Here is a 27,912-nt window from a genome sequence, read left to right as displayed (position 1 = left end):
TTGTTTGTGGCTGTACCACGCAGCTTGCAAGATCTTAGTTCTTCAACCAGGGATTGAACCCAGGCCCCGGCAGTGAAAGTACCTGGTCCTAACCACTGGAGTGTCAGGGAATTCCCAAGTGGATTGTTAGATATATGATTTTGGGGGATGCTTTTATCAAATTGAGGAAGTTTCTCTCTATTCCTAATTTGCTGAGGGTTTTCATCATAAATAGGTGTTGGATTTTGTTAAATGTTTTTCTGCATCATTGATGTCATCATCTGATTTTTCTTCTTTAGTCTGTTGATTTGGTGGATTACATTGATTTTTCAAATATTGAACCAGTCTTGCATATCTGGAATAAATCCAACTTGGTTGTGGTATATAATTCTTTTTACGTATTGTTAGATTCTATTTGCTTATATTTTGTTGAGAATTTTTGCTTTTATGTCCAGGAGAGACATTGGTCTGTAGTTTTCTTTTTCGGTTTTTTATTCTTTTATCTTTCTTTTATTCTGTAGTTTTCTTTTTTTAATGTCTTTATCTGGTTTCAGTATTAAGGTAACGCTGGCCTCACAGAACAAGTTAGAAAGCAAAGGTTTATTTTTAAAACTTCCCTTGAGAGATGGATGGTGGTGATGATTACACAACACTATAAATATATTTAACACCACGGAACTTTACACTTAAGAATAGTTAAGATGGCAAATTTTATGTTATGTATATTTTACCACAATAAAAGAAACAAGTCTGTTTTTTAAAGTTCTCTTGAGCTTTGGTTATACTAAGTAGTGGTCTATGTGAGATCTGGAGGGCCTTAGTTGAAGGATCCAGAAAGATCTAGTAGAAAAGGAGCAGAAAACCAGGGAACGACCCTGGAACCAAGCATTGTAGGGAGTAACTATGGTTGCTGAAGGTTATATACACAGTAATGAAAATTAAATTCACAATGGAAGATACTATATTGGCCAGAAAAACACCTTACAGACAGTAAATGATGTAGAATTTGAGGAAAGTGATGTGTGTGAGTCCTCTTCTTCTTCTGAACGAAGTGTACTCTTTCCTTAATTCTTCTCCTACCTAGATGGTCAAGGATGTGGGCAATGGGTATGTGAAACACTGCCACAATTACATGAAAAGACTCAGCATTTTACATTCAGGGAAAAGGTAAACACACCACATTAAAACCCTATTAATTTCAGTTCCTATAATTCAAAGACACATTATTCCACCATAGGTTGACAAAGCATACCTTTGTAATGTGGAGACAGAGATTGCTAATCAAGTTAATGGTGTAGGAAAAGTTGTGTTGGAGGCAGAAATGGAGGAAGGAATGAATCGGACTTACTTAAAAAGAACAAACCCTTCAAGCTTACTAACAATTATGGTAAAGCATCATTAAGTTGAACTTTACCAGTTTGGCATTTGTGCCAAAATTCAGTGCTCGTGCTGAGTTTGACTTTCACTAAATACAATCTTTCTTCAAGATAAAAGAGTGTTTTAAAGACCTTCCTTCTCAAAACACCATTATATACCAATTAGTTACGGTTTTACAGACTATTCTTATTCTACAGAATATCCTCTGCTTTAAGACACCATCCATTATAGTTCACCCTTAAAACACTATTTTTAATATACAAACTTTTTAAGACCCATTCTAATTTTCGAAGTGGTAAACGTGAAAAATGTCTGTCTTAGAATTAAATTCTAAGCTCATTACTTCTTTCTCATCTTTAGACCCTTAAAGTCCAACTGCCTGCTGGACACAACTGCCTCTGTTCAAACACCCCTGAAATTCCATCCTTCATCCCATCAATCCCCTCACGCAAATCTGTTCCCATTTCTATTTCCATTAGCAAAACCTTGCTCAAGTCAGAAACCTTGACTCCTCCTTCCCTCTCATCCTCCACATCCAGTCAGTCAGCACGTTCTGTTCATTGCACCTCCTAGACATGTTTTGACCCCATCCACTTCTTTATATCCCTCTCACCCCCCTCCTTGCTCACACAGCCAGCCTCTCTCTCCAGGAAAACTACAACAACCTCCCACTGATCTCCCCTTCTCCTCACTGCAGCTGAAGCAGTCTTTTAAAAAAAACTCTGCACTTCAAATCTTTTCAACAGTTGCCCAAGGCCCTTAGAATAAAATACCAAATCCTTATTATGGCACCCGAGGCCTTTTGCTATAGGAACTGGTTTGTTCTCCACCATCACCTCACTTCATTTGCCTCTTTGCTCTAGAAACTCCAGCTGTTTTGACTTCCTTTAGTTCCTCAAGCATTCAGGGAAGGGTGTGTCCCGCTGTTGATCTCCCTCACTTCCCCTTTGTTTAGCCTATGTATATATATCCTTCAGGCCTCAGCTAAGCTGTCCCTTCCTCAAGGAGGCCTTCCCTGACCCCAATTAGACCAGGTCCTCTTGTCCTGTGCTCTCACAGTACAATGTTCGTTCATTTTCATTACACACATCACACTCATAATGATTTGTTCAAATCCAAATTCCCTACTAGAGGGCAAGCTATGTTCCTGCACTAAGTTTAATGCCTAGCACACAGTAAGCTCACCTTAAAATTTTGATGAATGCATTAAAGAATAATGTCATTAAAGAAGAAATGTCTTTAGCACAGGGAGATCAGCTCGGTGCTTTGTGTCCACCTAGAGGGGTGGGAGAGGGAGGGTGAGAGGGAGACGCAAGAGGGAGGAGATATGGGGATGTATGTATATGTATAGCTGATTCACTTTGTTATACAGCAGAAACTCACACACCATTGTAAAGCAATTATACTCCAATAAAGATGTTTTTTAAAAAAAGGAGAAATGTCTTAAAGAATAAATATTCACATATATGTTGCTTAAGAATATGGACTCTTGGATCAGTCTGCTGGGTTCAACTTCCCCACTTACTAGCAAGGAGACAAATTATATAAACTTTTTGCATCTTTATAAGTGGATACAGCAATGCTATCTGCTTCTTATAACTTGGGGCAATTATGAGGACTGAATAAGTTAGTATGTATAAAGCACTTAGGACACTGTCTGACACAGAGTAAGCACTCAACAAATATTAGGTATTATTATTATCTTATTTATCTGTCCCAACAATCCCAGAAGGAATTATAGTCAGTAAATTAAGGCATATACACAGTAAGAGTCTCCAGAATTTGAGGATGTGCTGAGGAAAACGTCATCATCTTGAGGTGGAACTAACAAAAGTCAACATAAAAAAGCGTAAGTTTAGTCCTCAGCTGGAGTAGTCCTTCCTTCAGTGATGGATTGGGTAGAGGCTACTGCAGATAAAGCTTTGGGAGCCATCCCAATGAATCAAGGGAGCAGGATGCATCTTCAGGCCCAGACTCCAAGATTAAATGAAATAATGCATATTAGGAGCACTTAGACAATCATAAAGTATGACATAAATGTTTGTGGCTATAATTACTGTTATTAGTAGTAGAGTAATTCTATTACCCAATCAATAGTACATAATCACAAGGACCTGTTAGTAGGGCAGAGGAACTGTAGTGGGAAGGAAGAAATAGGTAATGTTTATCCAGCACAACCCAATCAAGAGGTATGCTCATGGGAGACAGGAGAGGTAAAATTCACGGAACAGGGACCTCCCTGGTGGCGCAGTGGTTAAGAATCTGCCTGCCAATGCAGGGGACATGGCTTCCTAGTCCGGGAAGATCCCACATGCCACGGAGTAACTAAGCCCATCCGCCACAACTACTGAGCCTGCGCTCTAGAGCCCGTGAGCCACAACTACTGAAGCCCGCATGCCACAACTACTGAGCCCGCGAGCCACAACTACTGAAGCCCTCGCGCCTGGAACCCGTGTTCCACAAGAGAAGCCACCACAATGAGAAGCCCTCACACAGCAACGAAGAGAAGCCCCCGCTCGCCGCAACTAGAGAAAGCCCGCGTGCAACAATGAAGACCCAATGCAGCCAAAACTAACTAAATTAATTAATTAAAAAAAATTCACAGAACAAAGTTTCTCCTGACACTTTGCAAATATCTTGGTTCTAACTGTCCATGTTCATCAAGCAAGTATTTTTCCTTTGATCAGTTTTGCAGGTATCAGGAAAAGAAATAAACTGTATACTAATTACTATAAAGAATAAATGTATTCATTGTTTCCGTCGTTACATATTTACTGAGCCCCTAGTATATGGCAGGCACCATGCAGTGGTAAGTTAATGGCAAGTAGTTCCTGCCTTCCTGTTACAGTCCAGAGGGGAGACAGACAAGTAAGTAACCACACAAACAAAAACATAACTGCATCTTGTGCTAAGTGCTATATTAGACTAGATAATTAACACAGGCTTGACTGACACTTTAAGTGGACCTAGGAGTTAACCAGACAATGGAATGAGAGTCAGCTGTTAGGCAGAAGGTAATAAAGAGCTTGGTGTGTTTGAGGATCTGAAAGGCCAATACAGATTGGAAGGATCAAGGGAGAGAAGGGCCATGTGAAATAAGCCTGGAAAGGTGCCATCATTAGACATGATGACATTTGTCCTTTCAAAAGATCCTCTTGGTTGCTATGTAAAGAATGGATTGGAGGGGGCATTAAAGTGGAAATGGAGAGACTAGGTAGGAGAATTCTGCAATAGTTTAGTCATGGGATAATAGTCACCTGGACGACAGTGTTGGCAGTAGACAGAAGGGGACAGATTTATGATACGTTTAGGAGATAGGATTACGAGGACTTGGTGATAGATTGGACGTAGGCAAGCAGATAGAAGGAGCAGTTCCAGGATTCTGGCTTGAGTAACTGGGTTGAAGAGTTGCCATCGATTCACTAAAATGAGCAGAGACAAAGGAGGACTAGATTAGATGTGGCTCTGGGTGGGAATGTAGATGTCAAGGAGTGAAGAAGAGTTTGGTTTGAATATGTTAAGTTTGAGAAGGACATGAAATCTCCCACGGGAAGTGTCAAGTGACCATTTCAATATATAGTAATGAGGCTTAGTAGAGATCTGGACTTTCCTGGGCACTCTGGTGTATAAAAAGCATCTGAAGCCTTGGGATTAGAGAGGCCACCTAGGGAGAAAATGTAGACAAGAAGCAAAGAGAATCTCATGAGTCAGATTCTTAGAACCTATCAACTCCGGGTAGGTTAATAAGATCAGGTTTCTGAAGCCAACGAGTTGATGATCATTTCTACATCCATGGTGACTGTGGTAAAGTAGCTAGCCAAAACAAGCAGCAGACCACTCCATCCTCTTCTAAAACACAACAGATATTATTATCCCCATTTTACAAAGGGAAAAGTGAGACTATGAGAGTTTAAGTGATTTGGTTAAAATTGCAGTCAGTGAGTGACAGACAGGATTGAGTCTAAATTCAGGTCATGTCATTGCAGTTGAAAACTCTTCCCACCCTTCAAGAATAGATCCCTGCCGACATCACGAGCTTGTGAAGAAACACAGAGGTTCGTGACCCTGGTGGGAAGACCACAGAACAAAGAAAGCTATTAGGCAAAATTAAATTCTAAACCTGTGGGAAGAAGAGATCATCATGAACTCAGAGAGCTAATAAAGAGTCTATGGGTGTGTGGACTGTGAATGTTAAGGAGGAATTAGGATACGGGAAAGGGAAGGGGAAAAACTCTCAGATTTGAGGATATGATGAACCAAGATGCGGAGCACACCAGGGCGTAGAAAAGAACTGATGGCAAATCGGCTTCGTTTCACACGTCAACTCTAATAGATTGGTCGTGGCTCAGTGCAGGGGGATTAGCAAGATCTGTCAAGAGCAGGAGGTTAGGAAGTGGGGGCAGGTCTCCACCGTTACCTTTCCCAGACTCGAGGATCTGTGTGTGACTTGGAAAAAACATATTTGGGTAGCTAAAGTAAGGTCAGATTATTTCTGCCTGCAAAGCCAGGTGGAAAATCTTGAACTTAGTTTAGTAGTTCACAAGAAGCATTTATAGATGATTGAAGAGGGAAGAAATACCAGGAAATCTTCAGGAAGTGCATATTGTTGATGGTGTGTGACATAAGACTGAAAGGACTGGACTCCTAGAGGAAAACTAGGAAGCTATCAGCTTGATGCAAATCAGTGGCTTTTCAAACTTTCCTTAGCAGGGAATCCTTTCTAAAAATGAGATCTTATGTGAAATCCTAACATACTAAGCAAAAAAAAAAAAAAAAGTGCTCTTTTTATTAGGAGAATTTATTTTATGGTTTTAAATATATAACATGCTTATAATAATGTCAAAACGAAAATAAAGGAAGTGTATTAAATAAACACAAAAGTTTTCATTCTGGGATGATGGAAGAGAGTTGCTTCTTGTATTAGCTTTAGCATTCAACCAGACAATTTATATCTGAATTTTATTCTGGTTTTACAATAGCAAGAAAATCCTGATACATAATGATTTACGGAGACAAGTACTTGATAATATGGTAATTTTTGTTTTTGGTTTTTTGTATTTTACAATTGGCCTGCAATCACAGGGCGCTCTTCAATTAACACTAATCCAGAACGTAGTGTAGCAGGATTGTTTTTTTTTTTTCTTAACAAAAATATGAAGAGCCAGAAGCCTCCAAAGCGAATAAGTACATAGCCACCTGCAGTGTGAGATTATCATGATGGGCCATGGTGTAGGCTGATTGCTAAAGCGTAGTAAACCGCTGTGTGAGAAGAGCAAGCGCAGAAAAGACGCTCTGGAGCCTGGCCAGGCGTTTAACCAAGCGCTGCGCGCCTGCGCCATAGTAGTGGCTAAGGTTGCAGTTTCACCGGAGCAGACGTGCGCAGTCCACAGTGAAAAAAGAGCAGTGAACAGTTTCAGCTCTCCCAATATCAAAGACAGTCATTGCGTTTATGTTTGAATCTGCTGGCGTCATAATTCTTTATTTTACTTGAATTACCCCCAAGAAGAGAAACTAAGGCAGGCAGGGGGAGAAGAGGAGAAGGTGCCAGGTCTGAGATTTTTTTCCAGCTATAGAAGAGTTTTTGTAATTTATTTAGTAATAGGCTTGGATTAACACAGATCATTTACAAACCAAGTGAGCAAAATTCATTTTGTAATACAAACATATTCCATATTACATGCCTGATGGTTGAAGGAACACTGTAGTTAGCAGAGAAATTTTTTAAAGTGCTAATAATTCCCTTCCTTAGATTAAAGAAGGCTGTTGGATCATTTATATTCCAGAAATTTCAGGATCATAAAGAGCAAAGAGACTGTGCAGAATAAGCGGTCATTTACATTTAAACATATTTAGGGTCTGTCTTTTAATATTGACAGAGGCTTACTTGTTTGTTTTTATGTCTTGGACAGAAAGGGAATCTTCAGGAGTAGAAAAAAAACTATTTACTTACTGGGATATCAAATTGATATTCCATTATTTAAAGTTACAAAATTAAAAATCTACTTTTCCTTGAGTTTACATTAGTCATCTTGTTATGCAAATTCTTCTCTCACTTTTCTTTGATTAATATTTGGTTTGCTCATGTCAAGAAACTAAATTAAATTAAACAATAAGTACAAAGTTGGATAATTAAATCTCCTTAAACATTTTAAACTGCATTTATAAATTTAATAGAGTCTTTTATTTTAAACGTTTCAAAAGCCTGCAGACCAAATTCATAACCTTATGAGTGCTTCCCCTTATTAATCAAAAGCATTAAATGCATAAATATGGCAAATTAAATTCTCTCAGGCATTTTACTTACTTGGAGAAAAGGAGAGTGTTAATACTGAAAGAAATGGGGAAATTGGAAAGAGAAAGTGGTATGATAAAGGCATGCTGACACAAGGCCTTAAAGATGCGCCATAAGAAATTGGTACTACGTGGGATTTCCCTGGCCATCCAGTGGTTCGGAGTCTGCTCTTTCACTGCCAGGGTCCAGGGTTCAACCCCTGGTCAGGGAACTAAGATCCTGCCAGCAGCGCAGCACGGCCAAAAGGAAAGAAACTGTTACTAAGAGGTTTGGGACTGAGGTTCTCTGAAATTAGAATCACAGGAGTCCTTCAACATACACATGCCCAAACCCCAGCACAGACCTGCTCAATCTCATATACCACGAATATTTCAAAAAGGCTCCCTGAATCCTGATGCTGCCCAAGTATCCCCAAACTTCCCACTCCCACTCCAGTCCCATAATCCCACATTTTACACCCTCAGCCTGCTTGTGAGTCACTGGTCGGAGTTCAGGGAAAAGCTCCTTCAAGAAATGTCGATTTGATACAATCACCTGGATAGTATCTCCTTTGTAAGCAGCTCCCGTGGAGCGAATGTTTAGAGACTAGAGCACCAGGGCTTGGGAGGACACCCATATCAAGGGGACAGAAAGAAGAGAAGCCTAATAGAGTCATGAAATTTACTTTTTGTACTCAGCACATATGAGAAACCAAGATCTGGGTCTGTATCCCCTCCACCCCTACATATGTATCTATATTTATTATGAAATGCCTTAGAATAGAAATCTCATGCTAAAAATCTACATGTGAATTCTAACAAGAATGTAGTAAGGGTTTAACCAACAGCCTAATATATAGAGAGCTTCACAGCAGGGTTCAGGTAGAGATTTTTTCAAAGGGGTCTCTGCTTCGAATGACAAAAAAATTCAATGAATCTTTTCTTTCCTTCCTCCCTTCCTTTCCTTCCTCCCTCCCTCCCTTTCTTTCTTTCACAGGAGCTGTTGCATGCCAAGCACTGACTGAGGCACTGTGAAGGTTATGGAAGAAATTCAGGTGATGTGCCTTTCCTCCAGACTGTACAATTTAGCTGAAGAGATGAAACTAACACAAATATAACAATAAGAAAACTATAAGACCACATACAATCAAATGCTAGGGAGAGTGTAACAACGGTTTAAGAAATGAGAGAAAGAAGGTTTCTGGAGATGGTTGGAAAAGGCAGGTTGGGCTCTACAGAGATGCAGAGACATCAGCTGGCTCTCACAGACTGAGTAGGATGGACGCACAGCCCATCCCAGGCGCAGAGGCCTCTGGGTACCATGAAAGGAAAGGCCCGTTAGAGAAATACTGAAAATTATGAGTAAGCTGACCACATTTTCCATAAAAATATCCGGACGTATGGCTGGACACATGGTCTAACAACAGGAAAGAATATTTTTAATTGGGGCTGTACCAGAAAATCTAGAACATATGGTGACTCTATTTACGGGCCAAGAAAATCCTAATACAAGAGAGGGCTGAAGTAACCGACCCCAGGTAGACAAGACACAGCCACACCATCTGAAGGGCTGCTAGACTATTTCCCCAGTCATCAGAGTTAATGTTCTTCATTAAGATTTCCGTTAATCTTTTCAAAGAAAAGGTCAGTGCCTGAACAAGAAAAGATATTTGGAGAATTTATATTCAGATTTCTTAAATACATCCTTTAATATTTTCTCAAATAATTTCTGTAGTAGGCAGGGTATAAATAATGACTGCAAAAATGTTTCTTCCACCTGGGGTAATAAAATAAAATCCAATTTAAAGTTTCCCTTCCTGTAAGAAAAAAGAGAACATCCATACCCTGTGAAGTTCCAGGCTTGTTATCAGAGACTTCATTCATATTGAAAAATATATTTTAAACTACCAAGATTGTTATATGTAATTTGCCTTTTATGTCCCTGATGTCTCACTGTTTTAATAGCTTGCTGTCTGAAATAAATACATGCCAGAAGCTTCCTTACCCAGTTTTGCATTTAATAATCTTAGCAATTATTGGGAAAAAAACAGTTTTAAAGGCTTTAACTCAAATCTTGGAAGGTTAAAACATCTTCCCTTTCACCCTTCAGCCCATCCCAGAGCTCAGAGATCACTTGCCAACTCATTCTCAGTATTATCAAGGAAATGCACATTTTTCTCCTTTTATGGTCGGTAAATACATTGACCAAGATGACGCGGTAATCATTACTGAAGCACAACAAGAAAGTCACACATTTGAACGCCTGGCTTCCTCTGCTTCTAAAGAAAAATCTTAAATGCATCTTAAAATACATGTATTTCTGATAAAAGCAAGAAGACATGTTTTTAATGAGATTTCCTGGATACCAGACTTGTCTATTTTTCTTTTTAATTTTCCACTGTTATTTCAGGCCTCAAAAGACATAGGTACATTTAAAGACAGAGCTCGACTTTCATTAGCAAGAGTTGCTAAGAAAGAGGAAATACCTAAACACACACAATAGAAAGGGAACATTCTGCAACCATTAAAATAAAAATTGTGTTCAGCCTTAAGAACAAATGAAATTCTGACACATGCTACAGCATGGATTAACCTTGAAGACACTATGCCAAGTGAAATAAGCCAGACACAAAAGGCCAAATACTATATGAATCCTCTTAATATAATGAGGGACCTAGTGTAGTCAACTTCATAGAGATAGGAAGCAGGATGGTGCTTCCCAGGGGCTGAGGTGAGAAGAGGATGAGGAGTTAGTAATTGTCCAATAGGCACAGAGTTTCAGTTTTGGAAGATGAGAAGAATTCTGGAGACGGATGGTGATGATTGTTGCACAACAATGTGAATGTATTTAATGCCACTGATCTGTACACTTAAAAATGGTTAAAATGGGGCTTCCCTGGTGGCGCAGTGGTTGAGAGTCCGCCTGCCAATGTAGGGGACACGGGTTCGTGCCCCAGTCCGGGAAGATCCCACCTGCCGCGGAGCGGCTGGGCCCGTGAGCCATGGCTGCTGAGCCTGCCCGTCCGGAGCCTGTGCTCCGCAACGGGAGAGGCCACATCAGTGAGAGGCCTGCGTACCGCAAAAAAAAAAAAAAAAGGTTAAAATGGTAAATTTTATGTTATGTACATTTTCCCCAAAATTTTTTAAAATAAAAAAATTAATTATGAATAAATTAAATCTATCTGGATAAAAACTCACGGTCCCAAAACTAGGTCCAAAGCTGACAGGTGAATTATGCGTGGCTTTTGGAGAGTTTAGTCGAGGTAAATGGAAAAGATAAAAATTCTTTATTACACAAAAATGTGTGACAAACAATACTGTAGGGACCACAAAGAGGAAGGGCTCACTTCTACCCAGAGCAAAAAAGGGCAAAAAATAAGCAAAAAGGGCACTTTGCTTATTTTTTTCCTTTGTATATTCTGAGAAACGTATCAACTGTTTAATTTCACCGGTATGATGTGTAAATAGATTGGGCAATAGAGAAAAGTAAAACAAGTTATCAGAAGATACTTGACAATATAAAATCCAAGAGGACAGGAAACCCTCTAGATGGTATACATTAACTATAAGAAGACCATCTAGAAAGGCTGGGTTACAAAGTAGAGAAGAGCAATTGGGATTAGGAGGAAAACATAATAAAATGACCACAGTAAGCAGTAAGTGTTATTTAGTGTATACAGTAGGATAAACTACAAAAGAATTCAAGGACATGTGCTTTATTGTTAAGGATTCTACTGTACGGTCTAACAGAGGGACAAAAGGCACAAATAAGAAACAAACACATTTTTCAAGCAATAATTCATAAAATAATATAGTGTAAAAATACATAAGTATTAATGAGGGATCAAGCAGAGGAATAAAAAAATAAGATCCCAGAGGTCTGGGGTCCAATTTGGAAATAAAGGAGGGATAATGTTGGTGAAGAAGAACAAGGGCATTGCAAACTGAAAACAAAAGAGCCCCAGAGATTGGAACAAAGTCCCAGAAGCCTGCACAAGAACTATAAGGGGAAGCAGGCATGAAAGTGTCTGTCCTATAAGGTGACTATTCACAGATGACTTAGAGGAATTCAGGGGACTAAGAAGTACTTATAAGTTCATGGAAAGGCACCTAACAATACACTTCCAAATTTGTACGAATTTTAATGTTGCTAGTCATAGAAAGGGGAATCACTGTAATTGTGTGGATCCAGCTAGCCAAAGGCTGACCTTCAAATAGGTCAAAAATTTACCTTATTAAAATGTAACCATCAGGGCTTCCCTCGTGGCACAGTGGTTAAGAATCCGCCTGCCAATGCAGGGGACACAGGTTCGAGCCCTGGTCCGGGAAGATCCCACATGCCGGAGCAACTAAGCTCGTGCGCCACAACTACTGAGCCTGCGCTCTAGAGCCCGCGAGCCACAACTACTAAAGCCCATGCGCCTAGAGTCCGTGATCTGCAACAAGAGAAGCCACCGCAATGAGAAGCCCGCACACCGCAACAAAGAGTAGCCCCCGCTCACCACTACTAGAGAAAGCCTGCGTGCAGCAACAAAGACCCAACGCAGCCAAAAATAAATAAAATTTTTAAAAAAAGTAACCATCAGAAGGGGCTCAAAGTTGTCATAGAGCACTCACTCTTGAGTCGGAGTTCGATCTTGAGTATCAGACTAGAGCTAAGTCTGGACTCAGTGTATGAAAGAGATCCCATCAGATAGAAAGTCTGCTCTGCAAAGTCTAATAATAGCAGCTCCTGCAGATTGCACAGGTCACTGTGCACTGGACACGATTCCAAGGGCTCTCCAAGGGCTCATTCATTTCATCTTCACAATCCTCCTGGGGGTGGAAAGTGGTGCTGCTGCCCCTAGAGCCCAGGCCCTTAACCACTAGGCTACACCAACCTTCTACTGCTTTTCAAATGATTATGTGAAATTCTGTCTGTTCTTGGAATGGAACGGCCATGAGTTGTATATATGAATGCAATCTAACAAACATTTTGCAGCCGTGATCTATCCAGCCTCGACAATCTGCTCTATTTTTAAAGAACTTAAAATGAATTTAATAAATTTACTTTTAGCCTGCCACATGCCATGAAGGATTTGAGACCAAAAGAAATACAGGTTTATAGGAAGTGGACTGTGAATTAGGCAGACTCTATATATGATACGATAAAAAAAATGCTCTTTTGAATTTTGAAAATGAGTCACAGAGAAGTAAAGAGTTTATTCCCCAGACCTCTGTTTGTTTACAGCTCTAGAGACTTAGAACCAGCCAAGCCCATCTTGGGAATCATGACATACGCTCATCTGGGAACTCAGCAGGATCAATTCACAACCCAATCTGGTCCCTGAAAGATAATGAATGACTTTGTAATATCAGGATCAAAGAATATTCATTTTCTGACACTCTGAAGAGAAGATAAATTTTAAATGTCAGCTGCATTTCATCCTAACTAGATGAAAATTTGTTTCATTCCTGTCAACCTGTTAAATAAAGAAGCTCCAAAACATACAGACACACTGAGAAAGAAGACTGAAAGCAGCAAGTGTTGTAATAGAGTAAGCACAACGTTTTCCCTAGAAATGACCAGTAGATCTTGGAGTGTGATGATAGTGTCTAGTCTTTGGTCTCAGCTTTTCCAGTTCTTCTTCCTGATGCAATTGCTTGTTTTACTGCCATTGCCTATGTTATGGGCTAAGCTGTGTCTCTCCCAAATTCATATGCTGAAGTCCTAAACCCAGTACAGGTGACCCCTCAGAAGACGACTCTATTTGGAGATAGGGTCTTTTCTTTTCTTAGTCAAAAGGCCGAGAGGCAATGGAGATAGTGTCTTGAAAGAGGTAATTAAATTGAAATGAGGTCATGAGAGTGGACCTTAATCCAATATGACTTGTAAGAAGAGGAAATGTGGACACAGACACACTCAGTTTGAAGATGTGAAGACAGAGGGAGAAGATGCTTATCTACCAGCCTAGGGGAGAGACCTTGGAAGAAGCCAACCCTCCAACATCTTGATCTTGGACTTGTTAGCCTCCAGAATTGTAAGAAAATAAATTTACGTTCTTTTAAGCCACCCAGTCTGCAGTCCTTTGTTATGGCAACCCTGGCAAACTACTGCACTATACCTTCCACCAGATTGTAAGCTTGGCAAGGGCCAGCCTATGTCCAGGTGTCTTCTCTACCCTTGTATCCCCAGCACATATCATGAGCTTGCTGCACAGCAGGTGCTTAATAAATATTGTTGAATGAATAGCTGACTGCAGCTGGATATCTTGGCCCATTTTACTGGAGTACAGGTATGTAACTATTACCAAAAATGATCAGAAGTAACTTTCTCCCTTTATTAAAAAATAACTTTATATTCTGATTTTAAAAATGCTGCCCATCCATTGTGAAAAATAGGGAGCAGTATAAAAAAAGGAGAAAACAATCACTTAAAACCCTGCCACTTAGAGATAACCACTTTAAGTTTTGACACACACACATACATATTTCAATACAGTAAAATAATATTGTATCACTTACCCTATGTCACATTTTCCCCAGAGTTAAAACTTCTTCATAAACATTTTAAATGACTATAAAATGTGTAATATCAGGTATATCTTTCATAATTGAAGCCCCCATTGTTAGACATTCAGGTGTTTCTAATTTTTTCTATCATAATTAGCACTGCAGTGAATTTCTTTGCGCAAAAACGCTTTTATCCACTTTTCTGAAGTCTTTAAAGGATGACATCCTAGCACTGCAATAATTGATTCAAAAGGTATGGCCATTTGAATCAATTGTTAAGGCTTTTGATCCCTATTCTTCTATTGTTTTTTGAAAAGATAAGCCAATTTATACTCTCACAAGAAATCCATGAGATTTGCCATCACTTTACCCTCAAGTATGATTTTACAAATGTTATTAATATGATAAGATAAAATGGCATCTTGAGTGGCATTTAAATTTTCATCCTTTGAAAATTAATGGAGCTTTCCATTTTCCTCTATGCATTAGCTATTTATAATTTTGCCTTTTGAATTGTCTGTGTGCCTTTTGAAAGGGGCTTTTCTGAATGATTTTTAGGAGGTAGTCTTCTAGCCAGGCTCCTACTGCAATATTGCCTGCCTTTCAACAGAGGCCTCTATTCTGAGCTAATGAGACCACACATCTTAGAGCAGTCCCAGAATCTTATCACAGGCTGCCAAACTGTAATGAAGTCTTCACAGTTCTGAATAGACAAACTTGTCCAATTATCATCACCTACTAACAAATTTTGATACATCAAATACATGTGGATATACTTAATTTAGTTATCTAAGTCTGAAATCAGTTTTCTTTGTGGAATGAAAAGAAAGTTCTCACTTCAAAAAAATAGTAATAAAACAACCAAACTTTTGTGAGGAAGGAAGATAGCTCTCTACCTCCAACATAATTTTGGCATAAATGTGCCTACTTCTTAGCTGCATTTATTAAATTCAGGACACAGAGGAAATTAAAAATACATATACTGGGGGGCAGAGTCAAAATGGTGTACTAGGAGGACATGGAATTCGCGTCTCTGCACAATTAGGGCACCTACCAGGCACCTAAGGGGACGGGAAGAACCCCCAGTGACTGGGTAGGACGTGGGGCATGGGGGAAGTGAAGGGGGAGAAGTGGAGGCGGGACGGGACCGGCGCCCCTGAGGGGTGGCTGTGGCAGAGGAAGGGATCCCACTCCTGAAGGGGGAAATTGGGGAACCACTGGGAGGGCAGGGGATCAAAAGAAGGGAGCGTGGACTGGGCTTCCCTGGTGGCGCAGTGGTTGAGAGTCCGCTTGCTGATGCAGGGGACCTGGGTTCGTGCCCCGGTCTGGGAGGATCCCACATGCCGCGGAGCAGCTAGGCCCATGAGCCATGGCCACTGAGCCTGCGTGTCCAGAGCCTGTGCTCCACAACGGGAGAGGTCACAACAGTGAGAGGCCTGCATACCGCCAAAAAAAAAAAAAAAGAAAAAAAAAATCTTCCAAAAAAGTCCAGGACCAGATGGCTTCACAGGTGAATTCTATCAAACATTTAGAGAAGAGCTAACACCTATCCTTCTCAAACCCTTCCAAAATATAGCAGAGGGAGGAACACTCCCGCTCATTCTACGGGGCCACCATCACCCTGATACCAAAACCAGACAAAGATATTACAAAGAAAGAAAACTACAGGCCAATACGTCTGATGAACATAGATGCAAAAATCCTCAACAAAATACTAGCAAACAGAATCCAACAGCACATTAAAAGGATCATACACGATGATCAAGTGGGATTTATCCCAGGAATGCAAGGTTTCTTCAGTATATGCAAATCAATCAATGTGATACACCATATTAACAAACTGAAGGACAAAAACCATATGATCATCTCAATAGGTGCAGAAAATAGGTGCAGAAAAAGCTTTTGACAAAATTCAACACCGATTTATGATAAAAACTCTCCAGGGAAGCTACCTCAACATAATAAAGGCCATATATGACAAACCAACAGCCAACATCGCTCTCAATAGTGAAAAACTGAAACCATTTCCTCTAAGATCAGAAACAAGACAAGGTTGCCTACTCTCTTCACTTTTATTCAACATAGTTTTGGAAGTTTTAGCCACAGCAATCAGAGAAGAAAAAGAAATAAAAGGAATCCAAATCGGAAAAGAAGAAGTAAAGTTGTCACTGTTTGCAGATGATATAATACTATACATAGAGAATCCTAAAGATGCTACCAGAAAACTACTAGAGCTAATCAATGAATTTGGTAGAGTAACAGGATACAAAGTTAATGCACAGAAATCTCTTGCATTCCTATACACTAATGATGAAAAATCTGAAAGAGAAATTAAGGAAACACTCCCATTTACCATTGCAACAAAAAGAATAAAATACCTAGGAATAAACCTACCTAAGGAGACAAAAGACCTGTATGCAGAAAACTGTAAGACACTGATGAAAGCAATTAAAGATGATACAAACAGATGGAGAGATATATACCATGCTCTTGGATTGGAAGAATCAACATTGTGAAAATGACTATACTACCCAAAGCAATCTACGTATTCAATGCAATCCCTATCAAACCACCAATGGCACTTTTCACAGAACTAGAACAAAAAATTTCACAATTTGTATGGAAACACAAAAGACCCCGAAGAGCCAAAGCAATCTTGAGAAAGAAAAATGGAGCTGGAGGAATCAGGCTCCTGGACTTCAGACCAAACTACAAAGCTACAATGATCAAGACAGTATCGTACTGGCACAAAACCAGAAATATAGATCAATGGAACAGGACAGAAAGCCCAGAGATAAACCCACACACCTATGGTCAACTTATCTTTGATAAAGGAGGCAAGAGTATACAATGGAGAAAAGACAGCCTCTCCAATAAGTGGTGCTGGGAAAACTGGACAGCTACATGTAAAAGAATGAAATTAGAACACTCCCCAACACCATACACACAAATAAACTCAAAATGGATTAAAGACCTAAATATAAGGCCAGACACTATAAAACTCTTAGAGGAAAACACAGGCAGAACACTCTATGACATAAATCACAGCAAGATCCTTTCTGACCCACCTCCTAGAGCAATGGAAATAAAAACAAAAATAAACAAATGGGATCTAATGAAACTTAAAAGCTTTTGCACAGCAAAGGAAACCATAAAAAAGCAGTAAAGGACAACCCTCAGAATGGGAGAAAATATCTGCAAATGAAGCAACTGACAAAGCATTAATCTCCAAAAGATACAAGCAGCTCACGCAGCTCAATATCAATAAAACAAACAACCCAATTCAAAAATGGGCAGAAGACCTAAATAGACATTTCTCCAAAGATATACAGATTGCCAACAAACACGTGAAAAGATGCTCAACATCACTAATCATTAGAGAAATGCAAATCGAAGCTACAATGAGGTAACACCTCACACCACGCAGAATGGCCATCATCAAAAAATCTACAAACAATAAATTCTGGAGAAGGTGTGGAGAAAAGGGAACCCTCTTGCGCTGTTGGTGGGAATGTAAATTGATACAGCTACTATGGAGAACAATATGGAGGTTCCTTACAAAACTAAAAATAGAACTACCATATGATCCAGCAATCCCACTAGTGGGCATATACCCTGAGAAAACCATAATTCAAAAAGAGTCATGTACCACAATGTTCACTTCAGTACTATTTACAATAGCCCAGAGATGGAAACAACCTAAGTGTCCATCATCAGATGAATGGATAAAGAAGATGTGGCACATATATACAATGGAATATTACTCAGTCATAAAAAGAAATGAAATTGAGTATTTCCCTGGTGGTGCAGTGGTTAAGAATCCACCTGCCAGTACAGGGGATACGGGTTCAATCCCTGGTCCGGGAAGATCCCACATGCTGTGGAGCAATGAAGCCCGTGCGCTGCAACTACTGAGCCTGCACTCTAGAGCCTGCGAGCCACAACTATGGAGCCTGCGCACCTAGAGCCCGTGGTCCACAAGAGAAGCTACTGCAATGAGAAGCCCACGCACCACAATGAAGAGTAGCCCCCACTCACCGCAACTAGAGAAAGCCCACACGCAGCAATGAAGACCCAACGCAGCCAAAAATAATAAGTAAATTTATTAAAGAAAAAAAAAGGAAACTAAATTGAGTTATTTGTAGTGAGATGGATGGACCTAGAGTCTGTCATACAGACTGAAGTAAGTCAGAAACAGAAAAACAAATACCATATGCTAACACGTATATATGGAATCTAAAAAAAATGGTCTGATGAACCTAGAGGCAGGACAGTAATAAAGATGCAGACATAGAAAATGGACTTGAGGACACAGGGAGGGGGAAGGGTAAGCTGGGACGAAATGAGAGAGTAACATTGACATGTATACTACCAACTGTAAAACAGATAGCCAGTGGGAAGCAGCTGCATAGCATAGGGAGATCAGCTCGGTGCTCTCCGACCACCTAGAGAGGTGGGATAAGGAGTGTGGGAGGAAGTTGCAAGAGGGAGGGGATACGGGGATATATGTATAGCTGATCCACTTTGTTATACAGCAGAAACTAACACAACATTGTAAAGCAATTATAGTCCAATAAAGATGTAAAAAAATACATGTATTTTCCAACCGTTTTATTCTAAAATTCACATCCATGTTAAAACAAAATCATGAGCCTTGAATAAACTGTAGAGGTCTTCTCATCAAATACTTATACGTTCAGACAAGGAAAACTTCAACAGAAATGATTTTAAGGTGGTGGATACTGATCAAGCTCAGTTTTAGAGAGAGCAACAGACTAGAATGGTTAGAATTTGGAGAGATGTTGGAGATATTAAACAGGCTAGGAGAAGCCCATTGAGTATAGTGAAATAAAGACCGTGCAACTTTATTATGCTTCTCTTCTACATCCTCACCTGGCTAATCCTTGCCCATCCTTGCCCTTTGTCCCATAGTCACAGTGGGAGAGGTGCCCTATGCTTTTCCGAGGATGGCCCCAGACATTCCCCTCCACATCCTCTCCCCTCATATCTCAGAATGTCATCCGTCTCTTCCCCTCTGTGTCATCCTTCCCTGTCCATCTGTTCCTTAAACTAAAAATATATTCGACTTTCTTTTTCCTAAAAAAAAAAAACTTCATTCTAGGCTTTCCTAGCTAACATTACCCGATTTGCCCCCTTTTCAAAACTCCTTGAAATGTACACTGTGTTTTTCTTTTGCTCCAACTTCCTTCCTCCCCCCCACACACACACATATATTAAGGTAGCTGCTGCTCAGACCCTACCCACCTCCAGTTAGGTGTGCCTGTTCTTGAACTTCATATAAATGGACTCATACAGTGTGTACTCTTTAGTGTCTGGCTCCTTTCATGCCTTTATTATTTTTTGTGTGGTAAGATATACATAACAAAATGTACCATTCTAACCATTGTGAGTATACAGTTCAGCGGCATAAATACATTCACATTGTCATGCAATCATCACCACCATCCATCCACAGAACTTTTTCACCTTTCCAAAATGAACCTCTATACCCACTAAGTAATAACTCCCCAGTCTCCCCTACCCTCCAGCCCCTGGTAACCTCTATTCTACTTTCTGTCTCTATGAATTTGCCTATTGTAGGTACCTTATATAAGTGGAATCATACAGTATTTGCCTTTTTGTGTCTGCTTATTTCACTTAGCATAATGTTTTCAAGATTCATTCATGTTGTAGCAGAATTTCATTCCCTTTTAAGATGATATTCCATTGTATGTATATACCACATTTTGTTTATTGATTTTGTTTATCCAAAAGTGGACATTTACGATGTTTCCACTTTTTAGCTGTTTCCACTTTTTGGCTATTGTGAATAATGCCGTATGAACACTCATATACAAATATCTGTTTGAGTCCCTGCTTTCAATCTTTTGAGTAGTGGAATTTCTGGATCGTATTGTTACCTAGTCCAAGCTCATACTGCTCACTGCACAACAGGCCAATAAATCAAGAGATGAGTTGTTGGGCAAGGAATAGCGACTTTATTTGGAAAGCCAGCACACAAAGAAGATGGTGGACTCGTGTCCCAAAGAACCACCTTCCCTGAAGTTAGAATTCAGGCTTCTTTTATACTAAAAGGGAAGGGGGTAAAGTCCTGGTCCCAGCCAGACTCAGGAGGAGATGTATTAATTTCTTCTTTCCTGTAGTCATTCAATAGGTGGGCCTGGTCAGGATGTTTTCTGTCAGCTAAACAAAGGTATTTTAGCTTAATGTTTATTACCTTAGAGACAGGGTTCCCAGAGATGGGCCATTATGTATACTTCAGGCTTATAGGCAACATCCCTTTAGTGATTAACTTACAATAGAATACAAAAGTTCTTCCCTATTACAATATGATAATTCTATGTTTAACTTGTTGAAGACTTGCCAAACTGTTTTCCACATGGCTAAAACGTTTTACATTCCCACCAGCAGTGCATTTTTTCCACATCCTTGTCAGCACGTGTTTTTCTCTTTTCAAAAATAATAGCCATCCTAAAGAGTGTGAAGTGGCATCTCACTGTGACTTGGATGTATGCGTTTATACTTAAAAAGCTCTCTGTCCTTGGTTCCTGCCTTCATATTGGTTCTTTGTTAATTTTTCATTCTTCTTGGCCGACTCCTCCTTCTCTCTCTGAGTTTCCCTGGGTTCCTTAATTTGGGTTCCCTGGGTTCCTCCTCAGCCTCTCCTGCCTTCTTTGCACATAGTACCTGGAGATTTCATCCATGTCCATGATAGAAGTATCACACCCATGCTGGTAACTCACAAATCTGTATTTCTGTAGTCAGGACCCCTCTCTGAGCACAGTATTGCTTTAAAATCATCATCTCCAGAAAATAAAAGAGTGTGAAGTTTAAAACTTGATTAAAAATATGAACACTTTGACGGTCTTTTTTGCTGGTGAGATTAGGGAGTGAGGAAGAAAGAAAAGACTCTCACATTCTAAAAAAATTGTGGTTAACAACACATAACATAAATGTACTATCATAACCATTTTAAAAAAAGAGACTTTATTTTTTAGAGCAGTATTAGGTTCACAGCAACACTGAGTCAAAGGTACAGAGATTTCCCATATACCTCCCCCTGCCATGTACATACAGCCTCTCCCATATCAAAATCTCCCACCAGACTGTTGCATCTGTTACAATTGATGAACCTCCACTGACTCATCATCATCACCCAGAGTCCATCGTTTACATCAGGATTCACTCTTGGTATTGTACATTCCTTGAGTTTAGACAAATGTACAATGACATGTAGCCACCATTATAGTATCACACCAACTAGTTTCACTGCCCTAAAAATCCTCTGTATTCCACCTCTTCATCCCTCTCTTCCTGCTAACCCCTGACAACCACTGATCTTTTCACTGTCTTCAGACTTTTGCTTTTTCCAAAATATCGTATTGTTGGAATCATACAGTAGGTAGCCTTTTCAGATTGGCTTCTTTCACTTAGTCATATGCTTTTAAGGTTCCTCCATATCTTTTCATGTCTTGATAGCTCATTTCTTTTTAGCACGAATATTACATTGTCTGGATGTACCACAGTTTATTTAGCCATTCACCTACTGACGGACATCTTGGTTGCTTCCAAGTTTTGGCAGTTATGAATAAAGCTGCTCATCTGTGTGCAGGTTTTTGTGTGAACATGAGTTTTCAACTCATTTGAGTAAAATCAAGGAGCATGACTACTAAATCATATGGTAAAAGAATGTTTAGTTTTGCAAGACACTGTCAAACTGTCTTCCAGAAGCTGCATCATTTTGTATCCCACTAGCGATGAATGAGAATTCCTGTTGCTCCTAGTTTTGGGTATTGTTAGTGAAAGAAAGAATGGATAAACTGGACCTTATTAAAATTTAAAACTTCTGATCTACAAAAGGCATTTGCAAGAGAATGAGAAGACAAACCACAGACTGAGAACATATTTGTAAAAGATATATCTGATAAAGGACTGTTATCCAAAATATACAAACAACCCTTAAAACTCAACAATAATAAGACAAACAACCCAATCAAAAAATAGGGAAGAAACCTGAATAGACACTTTACCAAAGAAGATGTAGAGATGGAAGATATGCATATGAAAAGATGCTCAACTTAGTATGTTATGAAGGAGTTACAAATTAAAACAATGAGATACCCTTCATACTTATTAAAATGGCCGTAATCCATCATAATCATTTTTAAGTGTACAGTTCAGTAGTGTTAAGTATATTGACGCTGTTGTGCAACCAGTTTCCAGAACTCTTTTGATCTTGCAAAACTGAAACCATATACCCACTGAACAATGACTCTGCATTTCCCCTCCCCCACCCCCCACCCCCCACCCCACCCCCGCCTCTGGCAACCACCATCCTACTTTCTGTTTCTCTGCATTTGACTATTTTAGTTACCTCATATAGGAGAATCATAATCGTATTTGTCCTTTTGGGACTGATTTATTTCACTTAGCATAATGTCCTCAAGGTTCATCCATGTCGTAGCATGTGTAGGATTTCCCACATTTTTTTAATTTTAAAAAAGTATCAATGTTTTCAATTAGGTAATATATGCTGTGCTGGCTGTTTGCTCCACTTGTCCCTAGTCAGCCATTCCCTAACCACTCCCTGCTCTGAGTCCCAGGAGGCGGACTTCTACAGATTGCCTTCCCCTCACCCTCTGGTTTCTGGTTGCAGCTGGGTTGGCAAATGGAAAGCACCATCAGGAGACTGAAGGTCATGAGGTATTCATTTATCACCCACACAAGCACTACCTTCCTGCCTCACAACTGTTCAGGCAGCGGCTGCTCTTCATTCCTCTTCCTCAGCACCAGCTCACTCTAGGCCCCCTTAACACCGTTCCCCATTCCGACTGCACACCCCTGGCCCCTGCAGGCCTAGGGCTAGGCACAACTTCCTGCTGTTGCTAGTCCCTGCAAGCTTTCCCATCCCATTTTTTGTTCCTTTAACCTCACCCATGCATTGGTAAATCATCTCTTTATTAGTCTCTTCATTAAACTCTTTTGAGTATGCCATCTGTTCACAGGATTCCTGCTGTGATCCTGAGTCAGACACATGCAGCTATGTTAAAAAAAAAAATTAATGGTGTAGAAGGCTAAGAAATAAAAAAAGAAATCGCTTTCTACCCCATAGCCCTAATTCCCTTCCATTCCATTTCACGTTCAGTTGCCATTTATTTGTTTGGGACTTTTGGGGGGAGGGGTGGGGGTAGGATGACCTTGACTTCACCTCTTGGGTGAACTCTAATGGGTCTCAGACAATCATGTTAAATCCTCCCTTGCTGGTACCTGATTCAGAAAGCCAGACCTAAGCTATCCATGCAGGGTATTTCCCTGTCCGGGGGATCCAGCTGAGAATGGGCTCCCGAGTCACTGCTATGATTCAGTTCAGACCAATGAGATGCAAGGGGAAATTTGCTGGGGGGAGGGCTTCCTCTCAAGAGAACCATGATTGGAGATGAGGGTCAGAACTGCTAGAACCAGTCTGAGAAGTCAGCAGAGGAGGCTGAGCCAGGAGAATCAGGGAAACGGAGCTGAGACAGCAGATTAAGCCACTAAAGCTAAACTGTAAACCCAACCAGCCTCTACACTTCAAATTATGGGATCTGATCAATTTCATGATTATCTGTTTACTTACAACAAAAGCATCCTAACCAATACATGCATACACTACAAAACACACATTCCCAAATGGGATCATTTCATAGATATTATACTGCAAATAGCTTTTTTCACTAAATCATGTATTCTAAACACCTTTTCAAGTAAGCACATTTAGTCCTGCTTCATTATTTTAAATACTGGATGGTATTTTGTCAAAGGGAAATGTCAGAGTTTATCCTTTCCTGCGGAAGAACATTTAGGTTATTACAGCTTTTCCCTATTAAAAACAAACAATGGCACAATGACACATATTTTGGAGTGTCTGAATTAATATGTACGTACGATAAATTCCTAATAGAATTGCTTGGTCTATAAGACTGAGAATTTTAAATGGTCATAAATACTGCTATATTGTCTTCTAAAAGGTTTCAATAATTTACACTCTTATACGTATATGTGAGCATACTTTTTTCTTCACACCCCTGCCAATACTGGGTATTATAAAAAGCTTAAACCTTTGGTAATCAGATGAAAATTACATCTCATTAGTGCATTAATATTTTATTCATGAGTTAGGTCAAAGCATTTTTATGGTTTTTTTTTTGTAAACTATATTCTTTGCCTACTTTTCTACTTAATTTTATTTTTCTTACTGATTTGAAGTAGCTCTTTGTATATATTTTTCAAATAGCTGTTTATTATAGGTGTTAAATTTTGTGTTCCTGCTTTTGCTAATCACTGTAGTTTATGGTACATTTTTCATGAAAAAGTTTTATGCAATCTAATGTGTTGACGTCTTCCCTCATCATGTCAGGATATTGTTTTATACTTAGAGTTCTTCCTTCCCTCCAAGATTATTATTTAAATTCACCAATGTTTTCCTCCAGTTATTTTATAGGTTCATCTTTACATTTAAGTCTCTGATCCAAGTGAAAAGTTTTTGTTCTATACAAATCTGTACTCTTTGATTTTTTTTGTTACAATGAGCCTATATAAGTATTACAGTTTTAAGAATATGGTCACCAGTTAGTACAGTACAGATATATAGCTTTCTATGAAAATCTTGACAAAAACAAAACCAATAACAGACGTAATTTTAAACACATCAACGTGGCAAACGAATGAAACTATGCTCCCCATATTTTGCTTTGAAATTTGAAAGATCACCATACGTGAGCCTCCCTCTGCTATGCCTAAACTGCTTTTCCATGTGTACACACTGTTCTGCACATGAGGACTGCTGGCTTGTTATTGGTGGCCACCCCTCCTTAAGCTTGATATCAATCCACAGGAAAAAAAGAAAGAAAAGATGTCTAGAGAAAGAGTAATCGAGTAAGATAATAACCTGTTGGAAGGAGAATCAGCATTTACTTCCAGGCAGCAACAACTCCTCTTGAAGCGTCTGGACTGCCCAACAGTATGATTCATTTCTCGACTCCCACCCCATAAAAACTCTTCAAAGCTCTCCATCCCTCCAGTCCATAGCCCCAAAGTGTCTCCCCTACACATAAAATCAAGAGCATGGGCTCTGGAGCCAAACTGCCCAAGTCACACTGGACTCTGCCACTTAACCAGCTGTAAGACTTTAGCACATTGCTTAAACATCTCTGGACCTCAGTTTTCTCACTTGTAAAACGGGAATAATAATAGTAATACTTACCTCATAGAGCTGTCCTGTGGATGGATCTTCTGAGGTAATACACATCAAGCACTTGGCATAGTACCTGGAATATAATAGTGCTCAATACGTGTTAAGCTATTTTCATTATCAGAGTCTAATTAAGTCTATCTGAGCCTCAAGTCCCTCTTAGAAGTCCAAGGGAATATCAGAAAGTTAGGAATTATGAGATATTCCAATTGTTCTATTGTTTGACAGGTTTGGGGAGGTCATGCAACTTCTGGCTTTCTACTTTGCTATGCTATAATATGTGGACAATTAGCTTATTACAATTAACTACTCATTGTAAAGTACAGTAAAGACGCAGTTTGAGGGCTACTATTATTAAAGTGGTCTTATTCACCTGACTTAAGATATGCTGTTTTTTCTCCAACTGACTCAGTGCTCTACTCACTACCATTGCGCAATAAAATTAGAGAAAGCTGTTGCATCATTTCAAACCTGCTTATTGATGTGCAATGGAAAAAACAATCTTAGTCATGGTAAGGCAATAGCACGACAATGGAAAGGAAAGGAAAGGGGTCTTACTTGATAAGCTTAGAACATTCCAACATAACTTGAGTTATTCCTACCTCTAGAATCTCTGATGCACTAGGGTGTCTAGTTGTTGTCTTTTTTATGAATAGACTTCATTCTTCAGAGCAGTTTTAAGTTCACAGCAAAATTAAGCAGGAAGTACAGACTGTTCCCACACACTCCCTCCCCAGCCCACACACAGCCTCCCCACCATCAACACTGCATCCCCACTGCAACACTGGTTACAATCTGCACTAGGTTTTAAACTGATGTTCGCTCTATTGATCAGATGATATAAGCTTTCAGTAGGTCTGGAATTCGTCAAAAATTTAGACCTACTGGTAGCATATTTTGTTATTTTTAAGCAACCGTATGCATTTTTTCTTTGTCTTTATAATTTTTGTAATTTTGAGGGACTGAGGCAGGTGGGTAGGGAGGTCTTTCCTTATAGTCCTTCATCTCACGTCAATCTTCTAGAGAGAGAGTTCTACCAGGATTTTAAAAGAAATTTTGGGGTGGTAATTAACTTCCATAGACCGTTATTTTACATTGTGCCAGCAATCCTCCAATTTATAACCCAAGAATTCTTCTAAATTCTAAAGGGCAAGCAAATTATTCTTAACTAGACACTCAACATTTGCAATAAGTAGTATGTATTAGCCTATGTATGATAAGGTAGCATGGCTCTATGTTTGTGAGTTCTTTCTTTAATGCACTGTATTTATGATTGTTGGCGCTTGTGATATATTTAATTTACATACTATATTAAAATTATATATCAATACTATACATTTAAGCAAATTTATTAAAAAGACACCACAAAGGCCATTAAATTCTATTTCTACTGCTCCATATTCACTTTTAATCTGCCAGTGTATATATCTATACATATTGCATTGTTCTAAAATTTTATGCATACTATTTTTGTTCTGTTTTATTAGTGTGTGTCTTGTGTGTGTGTTTACTTATATTTCCAAGTCTACAAAGTTGCCATTTTTACTACTCATATAATTATCATACAGGATGGAAACCATCATATTTACTGACATCTTGTTAGTATTAAAAATTAAGAATACTTTTTTCCGTATGTGTGATTATGTGGTCTCCAGAATTATGCACTCTGAAGTTTTGATTTCATCTTCACTTAATCTTTCTTTGTTTAATCATTTGCAGTGAAGAAAAATGCTCTCTGATTACTGTTTTAAAATCCTGGCAAACATAGATTCCAATATATATATAAAATTGTGAAAAAAAGAACTAGGAATATTTTTATATTGTGTCAAAGAGTATGAATACTGTCAAGCAGCTTTCCAAATACGCGTGCCAATTTACAGTGCACCTTCAGCCTTGCCAAACACTGGGTTCAAAATTTTTTATTCTTTTGGAAGTCTTTAAATTGGCTTTTTTTTTTTTTTTAACATTTGTGACTGCATTTTCCCGCTCAATGACTTGCTGTCTGTATTGTTGCAGGCATAAAAGTGTTTGTGGCAGACTGTGTTTTCCTAATCTGTCTTTAACAACCAAACCATCCCACACATTCTTCTTTCACACTTCTCCCATTGAGAGGTGAGCTCTATGCTCTTCCCCTTGATTTTGGGTGGCCTTATGACTCTGGCAGAAGTGACATGATGTGACCTCCAAGGCTAAGTTAAAAAAATGCAAGGGGCTTCCCTGGCGGCGCAGTGGTTGAGTCCGCCTGCCGATGCAGGGGACACGGGTTCGTGACGCGGTCCGGGAAGATCCCACATGCCGCGGAGCGGCTGGGCCCGTGAGCCATGGCCGCTGAGCCTGTGCACCCGGAGCCTGTGCTCCGCAACAGGAGAGGCCACAACAGTGAGAGGCCTGCATACCTCCCCCCCACCAAAAAAAATACAATACAGTGTCTGCTTGGGTTCAAAGTAAGTATGTCAGATTATATACTTGCTCTTAGGAGTGAGCCATCTTGCTGTGAGAAAGCTTAAGCCGCTGCGAGGAGGCCCAGGTGGAGCAGTACTGAG

At 39.5% G+C, this 27,912-nt stretch overlaps 1 protein-coding gene across 1 annotated transcript in view; it reads right to left on the bottom strand.

Annotated features, from left to right (window-relative positions):
* Nucleotides 1-27,912, bottom strand: part of MED4 (mediator complex subunit 4) — a 123,266-nt gene extending 95,354 nt beyond the window's left edge. Inside the window, exons 1-2 of the mRNA XM_060129505.1 lie at nucleotides 27,836-27,912; nucleotides 25,382-25,445 (exon numbers count right to left, since the gene is read on the bottom strand). Of these exons, the coding sequence (XP_059985488.1) occupies nucleotides 25,382-25,386 (5 nt within the window). The 5' untranslated portion in view covers nucleotides 25,387-25,445; nucleotides 27,836-27,912. The remainder of the gene's footprint in view (nucleotides 1-25,381; nucleotides 25,446-27,835) is intronic.

This window comes from Lagenorhynchus albirostris, chromosome 18 (genome assembly GCF_949774975.1).
Source record: "Lagenorhynchus albirostris chromosome 18, mLagAlb1.1, whole genome shotgun sequence".
Lineage (NCBI taxonomy): Eukaryota > Metazoa > Chordata > Mammalia > Artiodactyla > Delphinidae > Lagenorhynchus > Lagenorhynchus albirostris.
Note: the sequence above shows the minus strand (reverse complement) of the source record. Positions and strands in the feature narration are given on the sequence as shown.